Source organism: Manduca sexta, unplaced genomic scaffold (genome assembly GCF_014839805.1).
Source record: "Manduca sexta isolate Smith_Timp_Sample1 unplaced genomic scaffold, JHU_Msex_v1.0 HiC_scaffold_3441, whole genome shotgun sequence".
NCBI classification, from domain to species: domain Eukaryota; kingdom Metazoa; phylum Arthropoda; class Insecta; order Lepidoptera; family Sphingidae; genus Manduca; species Manduca sexta.
The window spans coordinates 1,563-13,742 of record NW_023594510.1 but is presented as its reverse complement, the minus strand read 5'-3'; the positions used below and the strand labels follow the sequence as shown (position 1 = coordinate 13,742).

The 12,180-nt window shown below is 37.0% G+C and overlaps 1 protein-coding gene across 1 annotated transcript; it reads right to left on the bottom strand.

Moving 5' to 3' along the window:
* Window positions 1-2,117: 2,117 nt before the first annotated feature.
* Window positions 2,118-10,257, bottom strand: LOC119192956 (protein Wnt-2-like). The gene is made up of 3 exons (XM_037446684.1): window positions 10,202-10,257; window positions 3,806-3,917; window positions 2,118-2,731 (listed from the first exon to the last, which is right to left on the bottom strand). The coding sequence occupies exons 1-3, from the start codon at window positions 10,209-10,211 to the stop codon at window positions 2,416-2,418; spliced, it is 438 nt and encodes a 145-aa protein (XP_037302581.1). The 5' UTR covers window positions 10,212-10,257; the 3' UTR covers window positions 2,118-2,415.
* Between the last annotated feature and the right edge of the window lie 1,923 nt (window positions 10,258-12,180).

Here is a 12,180-nt window from a genome sequence, read left to right as displayed (position 1 = left end):
AAAGCGATCCCTAATCACCCCCTGACAGTTATTTTGGAAATATATTTCATGTACAGAATTGACCTCTCTACAGATTTATTATAAGTATAGATATAGAAGAAGAAGATAGAAGATAGATGACCTTATACGTCAATTAAATCAATACTAGTACCATATTCTTAAAATTGTTTAATTTCGTCTCTTTATCTATAACCTTTTGATTCATTACTGAACCCAAAACAGTAATATCACTTTTAAAATTCTCCCACACGTTAACCACCCGCGGGTTAATCATAGTCCACTCCAACAATACGGTGATGATTCCCGCCGGCGCGGTAAAGCCGGCTGTTTGCATTACTATTCTCCGACTGATTGGTGACTGCGGAGTGCATGATTGCTACCAACACTTGTAATGTCGTTTTAATGGACACATATTACTTTACATCTGCCTTAGGGTCTCCGTCCATGCAACTGAATATGCAATAAGATAGCTTCGTTTGCTTCTCTAGTTCAGAAGGTGTAGCGATGCTAATTGCTTGTGGATGGTCACCTTTATTGGCTCAAGGCGTACGAGTGTCAGTACAATTAAATGCTGGAGTTAAAGATTGTATTGCATTTATAACTGGTGTTTGCGTCCTTCCGTGTAGGAGTCCCCGTTTCGCAAAATATAGCTTATCGACGTGCCATTAGCGTAATGGGTTCGTGTAAGAAACAGAAAGATTGATTTTTTATTATGTATGCAGATATAAACGAATACTTTTTTCTGTATTGCGGTATATGTATTTAGAATATAAGTTAGTTAAAGTTAGTAGGTACCTATAGGGTAATATAAGTTTTATATAGATTGTTTTTAAACTGATTTTTAAGTTTGTCCAAATTACGCCTGACACAAGTCAGCTAGTTCAAAGACATCGGTCGATTTAAGAGATTTAGGCGTTAGCAAACCCTTTGCATTAAGCATCCATGCTGCGGGCAACCCTCAAACAGGTAATCTCGGCTCAAGACTCCACTGGGAGGGGACAGAGATATCAGTGATTAAGGGATGATATTCAGACTATCTATCAATTACCGAGATCGTCGGCACGCGGGCCTGAACTTTTTAAAGAGTCGGGAGGACAGGGAATGCCGCGAGATCTTCGGCAGCGAGGGCAGAACTGCAGTCTTTTGCAGAGTAAGAGCTTGAAGAACTCGTTCTTACGATAAATAGCCAGAATGATTTCGTTGTTTGGATTGGTAAGGGTGTTATTAATAGAGAGAACGTTGTAGATATGATCTGGTCTGTCTTGATGTAACAACTAATGTAGACTGCCTGTTTTTACTCCAATATTAAAATCGTTTGATTTATTTTACCGTGCTGATAGGTATTTAAAGACAGTGATTTAAAAAATACTCATAATTTTACGTTTTGTTATCTCAAAACTAATTTTTGATCTCTTAATTTACGTGTTTATGTCCAATTTTTTTGACCTTAAAGTTATCATGCACGTTTTCACTCTGAATCTAAAATCATTCCCACCTCCCTTGTATAAGCTGGCCAAGACGATTGGTAATATAGATGTATAGATGGGTCATTTGTCGGTTTCAAATCTTTGAGTAAAAACCGAGGAACATCCTTTATACTCCCTCCTTGAGTATATTCTGTACCCAGTATATACTTCTTCATTGGTGTTTATATCGGCTTTTTACCCAAGCTCTGCGTCTAATGATAAGTTTAGATTAGGAAGACCTTGCAGCAATATAATGCACAGATATTTAAACTAGCGAGTTAGCGGCAAAATTTCTGTAGTTATGTTACAACTTGCCACATGTCTTGCATCAATTTTTTGTTAAAGTAAGCTTGCCGTGATTGTTTACATAGTAATACTTGCTTGCGCAAGTCGATTTCTTCAAGTCTTTTAGCTAATCTGAACCTCGCTTAAACCGGGTGATTTGTCTATCTATACATGTATTATACAGGAAAATAAAAAGCCTGCTTTGGGGCCGTGGCTTTTTTGCATTTTGAAGTTAATGTTGTCAATACAAATAATTAATTTCATAACACGGTGAGGTTTCTTATTTTCCTGTACAGGCTATTAAAGCAATGATATTTCAGTAAAAGGTGTAGATATGGCATTGGGTTTAAAGGACGCGTTACCGCACATTTGCCTAATATTATAGCAAACAACAATATGACACGTGGAAATAGTACGCCTCAGTATAATACGTACTGTATCATACAGGACATTTTATCGAACAATATTTAGGCAACATACTTCAAAAGATACTCAATACTAATGATTTCTTATTCTTACGCAAATGTTAGACTTCGAAATACAACTATTTTATCGCGGATTTTTGTATTATAATTTTGTCCCGACGATAAAAGATTGCAGCCTTCATACTTAAGGGTTGGACTGAGATGTTGGTCGTTCAAAGAGTCAAAATTACACTATGTACCTACATTTTACAATTTAACATTTTTCGATACTCAATACTATAACTGATTACGCTAATTATCTTCAATTTTGCGTGCCACTCGCAGATATACAATCTACACCTTTTTATAAAAAAATGTGTATATACAAGTGCAGGTGCAGTGCGTAGTACCTCGCTCACCTTCCGGCCGACGCGGTTGTTGTGCAGGTTCATGAGCGCGCGCGCATCCCGCTCGAGCTCCCGCGCGTCGAGGAACCGCCGCGCCACGCGCGCACCAAACGCGCCTGACCCGCACCCGCCCCACTGGAACTGCTCCACTGCGTTCACTACGCGCCGTCTGATCACAAATTCATTTTCAAATCGGTTACTAATTGACTTAGTTCTGAATTAACCAAAAAAAAAACATCGAATTGAAAGAAAATTAGAAATTTATTTTGAATAAAACAAAAAACTAACAAAAAATATTTAATACTATTTTTGGTATAAAATAACTCAGTAAGTATATGCTGGCAATAAAGCAGCGCTGATATTTCCTTGAACTGTTTTATTGTTAATGTTGGAGACGCCAAAAGCAAAAATGCATGTAGTGCTTAAATATTTTTTGAATAATTATAATATTTAAGTTACGTACATACTTTTGTTATTTGTTTACAAAAAATTCCAAATTCAAAATGAGAAGCTCCTTTTTTGATGTTTAAAATATATTATTGTATTTTTCCGCCCGATATCGACTTACGAGTTTAGAATCGTGCTGTTATGGCAAAAAGCTCCTATGAGTTAGGGAGCGGGCCTACTACCTACCTACTATTATGAAATGTAGGTATTATGGCACTTGTGCTACTGAGGATGAGAGAGTCGTCATACCATATATGTATTTGTATTCGGGCTGTATATAACGAGTTTTGAAAATGCCGATCTTTTTTTATGCGCGCACGGCCAAGTGCCTCCACTACACCTCGTGGTAAGTGAGTGATCTAATTGCGTTGACTGACGAGGGATCACCATCTTTCGTTAAACAATACTCTATGTAGTCTTAGAAGTCACTTAGCAATGACCGTATAAAAATAGACCGTACTTATTGAGGTCTATATGGACATATTCTAGAACTTCACTTCATAAAATTACAGTTAATTACCTGCGCAATGTCGTCGGTATATGCCGATGCGATCACATGCGTATGTTAAGTAAATGTACTGCAATTGAAGTTCTACTAAGTATATTAAAGTGTTACTTAACACACTGTGAATAAGTTATTTGGAATAACACGAGCAATCGATAGAGCGTCGACTTAGGAACCAGGCACGTAAAAAATCAGTGCTGTGTTCATCAACCCGATCAATCACGAGTGTGCTCAAGACTCGTGCCTGTTAGTAAGGGTAAGAAGTAACACATGCGTAGGGTAGTAGCTGACCTGTTGGCGGTGCAGCCGCAGGCGGGCAGCTCGCCGCGCGCGCACGCCATGCTCAGCGCATGCGTCACGCCAGCTGACGTGATGGCGTACGTAAACGCGGCCTCGCGAGTCGCTGCACAAACAAACATTACCATAGTTAATACACCAATCAGTAGCTGACATCGCCTAGGCTCACTGCATCGAGTCGCATTCATTCGCCTGCTATACTATGAAACGGCCTCTAACGAATACGGAATAAATACAATTCGGTTCCGCGAAGCCTTGCTTTCGTTTTAGTCGACGCCAGTCTTACACATAACCCTAATACTACACTACTGTACACGTTTTGTGGGTAGGAAAGAAGTTTACGTCGGGGTTGTGGTCCTATTTCCAACCTAAAAAAACCTAGAACATTTCTGCAGGAATTCAAACCCACTGCGCGGGACTTTCGGTCCTATACCTACTGTACTTGAAAAAAAAATCATAGAATATTACTGTAGAAATTTAAATCCACGGCCTAATGTTTATTCCGATGCGACTGGTTAACAGTTTTTTAGGCTCTAGCCTGGATCACTGACCACGTTCCTGTTAATTACAATATTACATACGCTCATCGCATAAAATTGTTATTCCAAACATTTCTGCTTTATTCAAGTCACCTAAAGTAATTTTAGAAAAAAGTAAGCGAAATAACTCCAAACACATTTCAGACGTAGAAATGTACGTGTTTTGCGAAGACTGATGCAGATGCGGATGATTGAAATGTAGCCGAGGCGAGAGAATACATGAATAACATTAGGCGACAGAACACTCGTTCATTAGTGCGCCGATACGCGAACTTAGACTAGGGTTGCCAGATTTTTTTTCTGTCTATAAGAGAGAAATGCTTAAATGGACAAAAAATAGGGGATTTCAGTTTTTTAGGGGATCACATTTTTTTTTTTCATATTTTTCCGAGGATCGAATCAGTTTTAACATATTCTTATTCGTTTTAAAATATTTGTAACAATCAATACAATTATAATCATAATTAAAAACAGGTATCAACTCGCTTTTTATTAAATGATATTAAACACCGAGTCGTGCGTTCGTGAGTACTTGTCAATTGTAGATCGATTGATTTACGGGAGAGAGTCTGTCCCGTCGGGACATTTTAATATGTGCCTATAATACGGGACGTCCCGGTAAATACGGAACGTCTGGCAACACTAACTTAGACACGCTGCTTTAATGTGTTCCCAGAAATAAGGGTGATGATATTTAGATTTATAGTTTTTATCCTAACTTTGCGTGAAAATCTTTTAAGAAATTAACATCACATGATTTAAATGAATTATTCTTATATTTTTATTAGTACAACAGAAGGCAAGCGACAGTTTTTAGATTGCTTGTCTGTATGTTTGTACACGCGTCAAAGAAAAACTGCATGAAATTGAATGCAATGGTCGTACCTACAAGTTTGTATAGCTCTCAGTGCGCAAGTCCAGTTCGGACTTGTCTGCTTTTTATATCATCCAATAAAAGATACATATCGATGCCTGAAGGGAAATCACATCTAAGTGACAATCAGTAAACTTTGACTAGACCTATTCAAAATATTGATTTCATCATCAAAATTCATAACAATTAAACTATTTATTTACAAAACCTACTAGAGCTACAAAACCTAGATCAAACGATGCAAAAAAATCTGATTCTTAATATTTGTATCCCTCATTTTCAATATATTTGTGGCTATGATGATTGTCATTTAAGCTTTAGTGTTCATTCTTATGACTAACATGTCCGATCTTGAAAACTCAACCGCATAAAATATATAATTTATATTGTAACTTGTGGAACGGTTATTTATTCACAAGTGGAATATTATACATAACGACACTTACTAATTAGTTTTCAATTGAATATTGCTAATAAATGCCACGTCGTTACATAACAATTATACTGAGTACACAATGTTATGAAGTAATGTAACTAATTGAGTTATAGCGAACTGTTAAAGAGTTGATATGTGTTAATATACACTGTGATATATTGCCATTATATTTTATTCATGAACACAACCAGGGTTACACAAGAATAAAGACATTTAACACATGCTATGATATTTTTGGCTATGTATAAGACTAGCTTTTGCTCGCGACTCCGCCAGCATGAAAATATTTTCCCAGATAAAATGGAGCGTAAACATCTAGCATTAAATCGGTGAAAATTTAATCCAAATGTAGTAGTTTTGCCTGATGTGTGTACGAACATATAGACAAAAATTCTAAAAACTTGTTGTTGCTTCTATTACTCTAATAAAGATCCCCCATATATTTCTTCAATATTTATTAATTATAATGTACAGACCAGGGCCTGTTACAGTATAATATGTCGCTCTCTTAATAAAATAATGACCTATTCCAAAATTGTTAATTTGTGGGAATCATCAAAAAACTCATTCCTATTTGCAATCTTTTTTATTTTTCCTTTTCTTTTCATGCTATAGGTTTCATTTTCGACTTATCTTTAAGAAGTTCAATTTTATAGCAACTTAAAAAAGGTCGCAAACTGAAATAGAGCTTTTGACTGTTCCCACAAATTAACAATTTTGGAATAAGTCAGTGTGTTTTAAGAGAGTGATGTATAAAAATATGACAATAGTGGCATAGTCTTAACTCTTAGTAAGACTGAAGCAAATTGTTAATCACAGAAATAGCCCCTAAATTTACATTTCCGCGTTCAAGTATAAATTCCCAATTCTAAAATGAAAAGGATCTCCACGTTACGATATCGACACGACACGACACCGACCCGACACGGCGCGTTATCCCGTCCACTAAACAAACGCTGTCAATTAACTGCTGCGAATAAATCACTTTGAGGCCTGTGGGCGGGACGGCAGAGGCTTACCTATATCAAGACTAGCTACTTCGCGCTTCTCTCGCTGTTTATTATTTAGTAGATTGCGCGAATCATTGCATTCGTTGAATGACGAGACGATCTTGTATTTCGTCTGATGGTAAGCGTTACGATCCATAAACAATAGAAACACAATGCAATACCTTTAATTGCAATGTATTGTTTGGTATTCTACTGCGCTCGCCATCCTGAGACATGAGGTGTTAAGTCTTATTATGTCCAGTAGTTAAATTGGCTACAGTGTCCTTCGAACCGGAAAACAACAGTGACGACACACTGTTGTTTGGCGATAGAAATGACATTGCGGTGGTGCCTACCCAGGCGGACTCTCACTATGAGAGATCTACCGCCAGTATGAATATAATACAGAGTTCTACCAAAAATAGCCAGGCTGAGATGTTGGAAGCGGCTTGCAGCAAGTTCTTGCCACCTTTATCGTCTGACAGTCTTGCTTCAATGCTTATGCTAACAATTAAAAAAATTATTAAGGCATTTGTTGGATATAGAATAAAGATGGCCGAGTAGCATTTAGAAGACCATAATGTGCGTATTTCGTTTTAAAACGTTCAACAAGATTCATATTTACTAACCTTTCGCGTGTATTTGTATTTCGTTTGTGCTTATTGGTAGACATATTTTTTCAATCCTCAAATTAAAGCAATACATTGTAACACCTGATTGAACTGAAAAGTTATACAATAAAGTCATTTTACACATGGCAGTACCTTATATAAAAATGTCTTGTATAAGAATATTTTTGTCTAATGATTTATAAAATAATTAATCTATTTCCCATTGATATTTTTTATCTAATGATAAAAAAATAATTAATCATGTAATCCAATGAAATTATTGTTTGTATTCATGTCTGTGATATATTGTAATAATGGTGGAGGAATCATTGTGCGAAACATGGAAATGTAATTTAATAGCTTGAATCATAGACTGCCATTTTGAAGCCATAATTCATTACACGTCAATTTGAAATGCTCGATTCTGGAATTTTCTCTGCAACCAAATTCCACGCGAACGAATCACGGGTACATTGTGTTTTACCTGACTACGACGAAGCGAGGAAAGGGTAATGATTTTAACACCCTATCTACTGGATGTACGTCTCTCATATATGTGAGAGTTTGTCGGGGTAGGTACCACTGCGATATATATTTCTGCCGCCAAGCAGCAGCGTGTAGTCGCTGTTGTGTTCCGGTTTGAAGCATATTGTAGCCAGTGTAATAAATGGACATAATAAGACTTAACATATCATGACTCACGATGGCGAGCGCAGTGAAATATTAAAAAAACGAGTAAAATCACGTCACATGTCCTATTTCCCATTTAATCATGTAATTCATGTAATTTTTTTTACGTAAACGTAAACAATACTTAGTACCACCTATGTCAATCACCGCACTCTCACATTTTATTTACGTAAAAAATCTTAAGGCGACGTTACAGTGGATATGTTTATTAGGAAGACGTTAATTGGATATGTGTAGCATCGTATACATCATTGATTTCCAAAGTGGTCCAGTTGACCCCCAGGGGTCCACGGGAGACTTGACGAAAGTCTACGTTGGCGTGACCAAAAAAATTAGAGTCCACAATTTATAAGCGAGGGTCCACGATAGTTTATCTGGTTTGTTAGTAAAGAACTACAATGTTGGCTTGACTTCAATGTAAGCAGATAATATTGATAGCGGTCGTGAGGCAAGGTGACCACAACATAACTCTCCAGACGCCTCCCGCGATGGCTATGCGTAGTTGTAATACACTTTCTCTGCGAAACCAGAAAAAGGGCCACCGGAACCAGCGCCACCGTATTAACTGGGCGGTAGTTGTGATGCACCTTCTCTGCCAAACCAAAAAATCTATCGGAACCAGCAAAATTTTGAAAGGGGTCTATGAGAAAAAAAGTTTGGGAACCTCTGGTATACATCATAGTAAATTCGCGGTCAGAACTAGGTAGGCGGCGTCAGTCACGATGTAACACATCAAATAATCTATCTGTCAATACGAACATCGTAAATATACCATTTAATTACAAACATAAAATATAATAATGGTTATGAATATGTTTTGAATATCATATATATGGAAATAATAGCGAATAGTAAATATGAAGCCATTAATTAATTGCCTTACAAGTTTGTTTTCGTAGTATTGACCAGAGAAAAATTAAGAATATTGATTGTCTATATAGGAAATATTATTTTGCCATTTGCAAAATCAGGGTTTATTTTTGGTATTTTAGAACTGTCAAAAGACCGCGAAACTTTGTGTTATTATTATCATAGGTTTTTTTGGGAACTGCTGTGGTTATCACCGGGGGTACCCTGCTAATGGTGTACAAGCGATCCCCTGGCTTATAACCACGGCAGCCCATGATGAGCTGGTGGGCCCTACCGCTATCACTGGAGGTTCGGTAGCCTCCAGCTAGACGATCTTAGGGCCCGGGAGGAAGAAGGGAGGGATAGAGGGAGGAAGAAAAAGAAGGAAGAGAAGAGGAAGGAATAGGAGTTCTTAGAATGGTTGGAAGGAAGGGAAAGGAAATGTTCACTAACCCTTAGACAGACCTCAATGTGAATTTAGCAACCTAGAGGCATACGCTCGAGCTGTGCGCCTAGGGTCGCGGCAAATGTGCCCCGGTGCACGGACGTGCATTTGGTGTGGAGACCAAGCGCACAAGAATTGCCTCGAGGGGGATTATCCTTAGGTTAGCATTATATAAAATCTTCAAATAGTTATTCAATTGACGAAATATTTCACCGTTGCATTACGGAATAAATAACTCAATGGATAAAAGCGCGAGCGAGCACGGATGGTTAAAATGATGAGTTGTCGAACAGCCAGCTTAACATATCATATGGTAACTAGTGGTTGGTTTTGATACTCTGATAATAATCCCCTTTATTAATTCTTCAATATTTATAGTGTTCAGACACCAACGTGTTACAATTTTATGCATACATAAATATGTTTTGGTAGGTAAATTGCGGCTCAAATCTATCAGAGTCGGGCGCCTAGTCGACGCTAGCTATAATGCAAACCAAACTTCTGCAGACGATGATTACTTTATGTCAACGAAAATGTCAAGTTTATAACAACCAAGTGTTACAGTGTTACCTTACAAAGCTATGATTTGATTATGAACCGCCCAAATCATGTTCTTGTAGGTCAATTATTATTCCAAAGCTAACATTAGGTAACGATTTAAGAATGTTCAGTTTTGTCTCTCAATGCTTTGTGTTTTTGTCTAGGTTTTGTATTTTTTATAGAATATAAATTGAATTTAGGCTTACTTGTTGGTCTGCCCATCCCTTTAGGAATAAATGGTGTATGTTATTATTACGTTTGACTCCTAATAAAAGAAATATTGGTCATGAAATAAACCGATCGAAATAAAATCTGTTATTATGGTGGTGAAATAAATATTCTGATCAGTCTATCGCCGTTCGAAGATAGGTTTAGATCGTTTATTAAAGGTCTTAATTTTGATACTGTTGTATTTACCCATCGGCATAACGTGTCCGAAGTGGTTGCCGTCGCCGACGCCGCTGCAGTTCCATCGGCGCCGCTCAGCTGCACGCGGCATTCCTCGTACGCCATCCTGAACATCAAATCACTTTGTTTACTGTAGCTACATAGGCATCAAATAACATTTGTACAGCTTCATGAACATCAAATTACTTTCTTTACTGTAGCTATATAGCATCAAATCACTTTTTCATTTGTAGCTACATGAGCATCAAATCACTTTGTTTACTGTTCACATGAGTATCAAATCACTGTCTTTACTGTAGCTTCATGAACATCAAATTACTTTTCTTTGTAGCTACATGAGCATCAAATCACTTTGTTCATTGTAGCTACATGAGCATCAAATCACTTTGTTTACTGTAGCTACATGAGCATCAAATCACTGTCTTTACTGTAGCTTCATGAACATCAAATTACTTTCTTTACTGTAGCTACATGAGCATCAAATCACTTTGTTTACTGTAGCTACATGAGCATCAAATCAATTTTTTACGGTAGCTACATGAGCATCAAATCACTTTGTTTACTGTAGCTACATGAGCACATCAAATCACTGTCTTTACTGTAGCTACATGAACATCAAAATACTTTTGTGCTTACGGTATCTACCGGAACAACAAATCACTTTATAGCTTTCTATAAAAAAGCAAAGTATTTGACACACATTTGTATGTTTTTTACACTTATTTATGATTTTATAGTTTTAATTTTTTTTCTGCGGACTCTTTAGATTCACTTTCAGGTAGAAATAATAGTACATACCGCAGGCCGTCTCCAATGGCCGCGATGGCGGCTGGCGATGCGCGGCACATGGCGCGCTGCTTGTCGGTGAGGCCGGGGGCCTTCGCGCAGACTAGGTGCGCGCCCAGCGACACTCCGCCGCACGCGCCGCCTCTGCACACAACACATATACTATTTACTAGCTATGCTCATAATTTCGTTTATCTAACTTACAGCAATGGGAGTTGTATATAAAGTAAATTACAAATATCTTAAAATGTCCATAATTTTTCCAGTATCCGTATGTAACAAAACCCGTGTTCTGTTTTCAATTATACTTTGTCTACTTGACAAAACTTGTGAAAAATCCCTGAGAAAACATAACCGTTTAGTATTTTAGGAGATGTGCTAACAAACAGAAAATCAACCGGACAGAAAATGATTTTAAAAATCGCTGATCCTTATTGCATTACTCATATTATAATTCCCTTTGTTTTTTTATGTTTTCAATACTTTCCGAATTTTGCTGTTTAATTATACGTACAGATGACTAGTTGTGTTAAAAGGCTAAACAAACACTATTTTTCAGTTATCACTGGTATGTCTTGATTCATTATCTTTTTGATAATTCCAATATTCGAAACCGATGAAAAAACTATTTGTTACGACAAAGTGACTTCACTTCACCTAATATTAAGCGTAATTAAGAAAAATAAACCAGACAGAAAAAGACGTTATAATATTCCTCAGAAAACATTACACAACCGCAAATCATTCCGATTAAAATTACCCTTTAGAGTTCAAAATAAAATCTTGCATATTAAAGTTTAAAATTAAAATTGAAAACACGGCGAAACACGTTCGTCGCAATTACATAAAAGGCATTGCGAAAAAAACTCAACGTTCTACAAACTGTATTTACATACGATATCTAATGAAATATATTTATTTGTATATCATTAAAGAGTAGGAATCGAAGCGGTAACAATTGCGACACACATTAGAATTGTGTCGCATAGACTATTTGTGTCGTTTTTAGCGCGTCGGATATGGAATTCGGAAATACGGTGCTAAATAGAGATTGTAATTGTACTGACGCGTGGTAGGCAAGGTTCCTGTAACACGTAGAGTAGTTTTAGATAAAATTGCTTACTCATAGTTGTAGAAGTTTTATCTCTTATATAACCAAATATTTGTCTTTGAAAGAAATTAAGTGTCGGCATTCAAAGTCT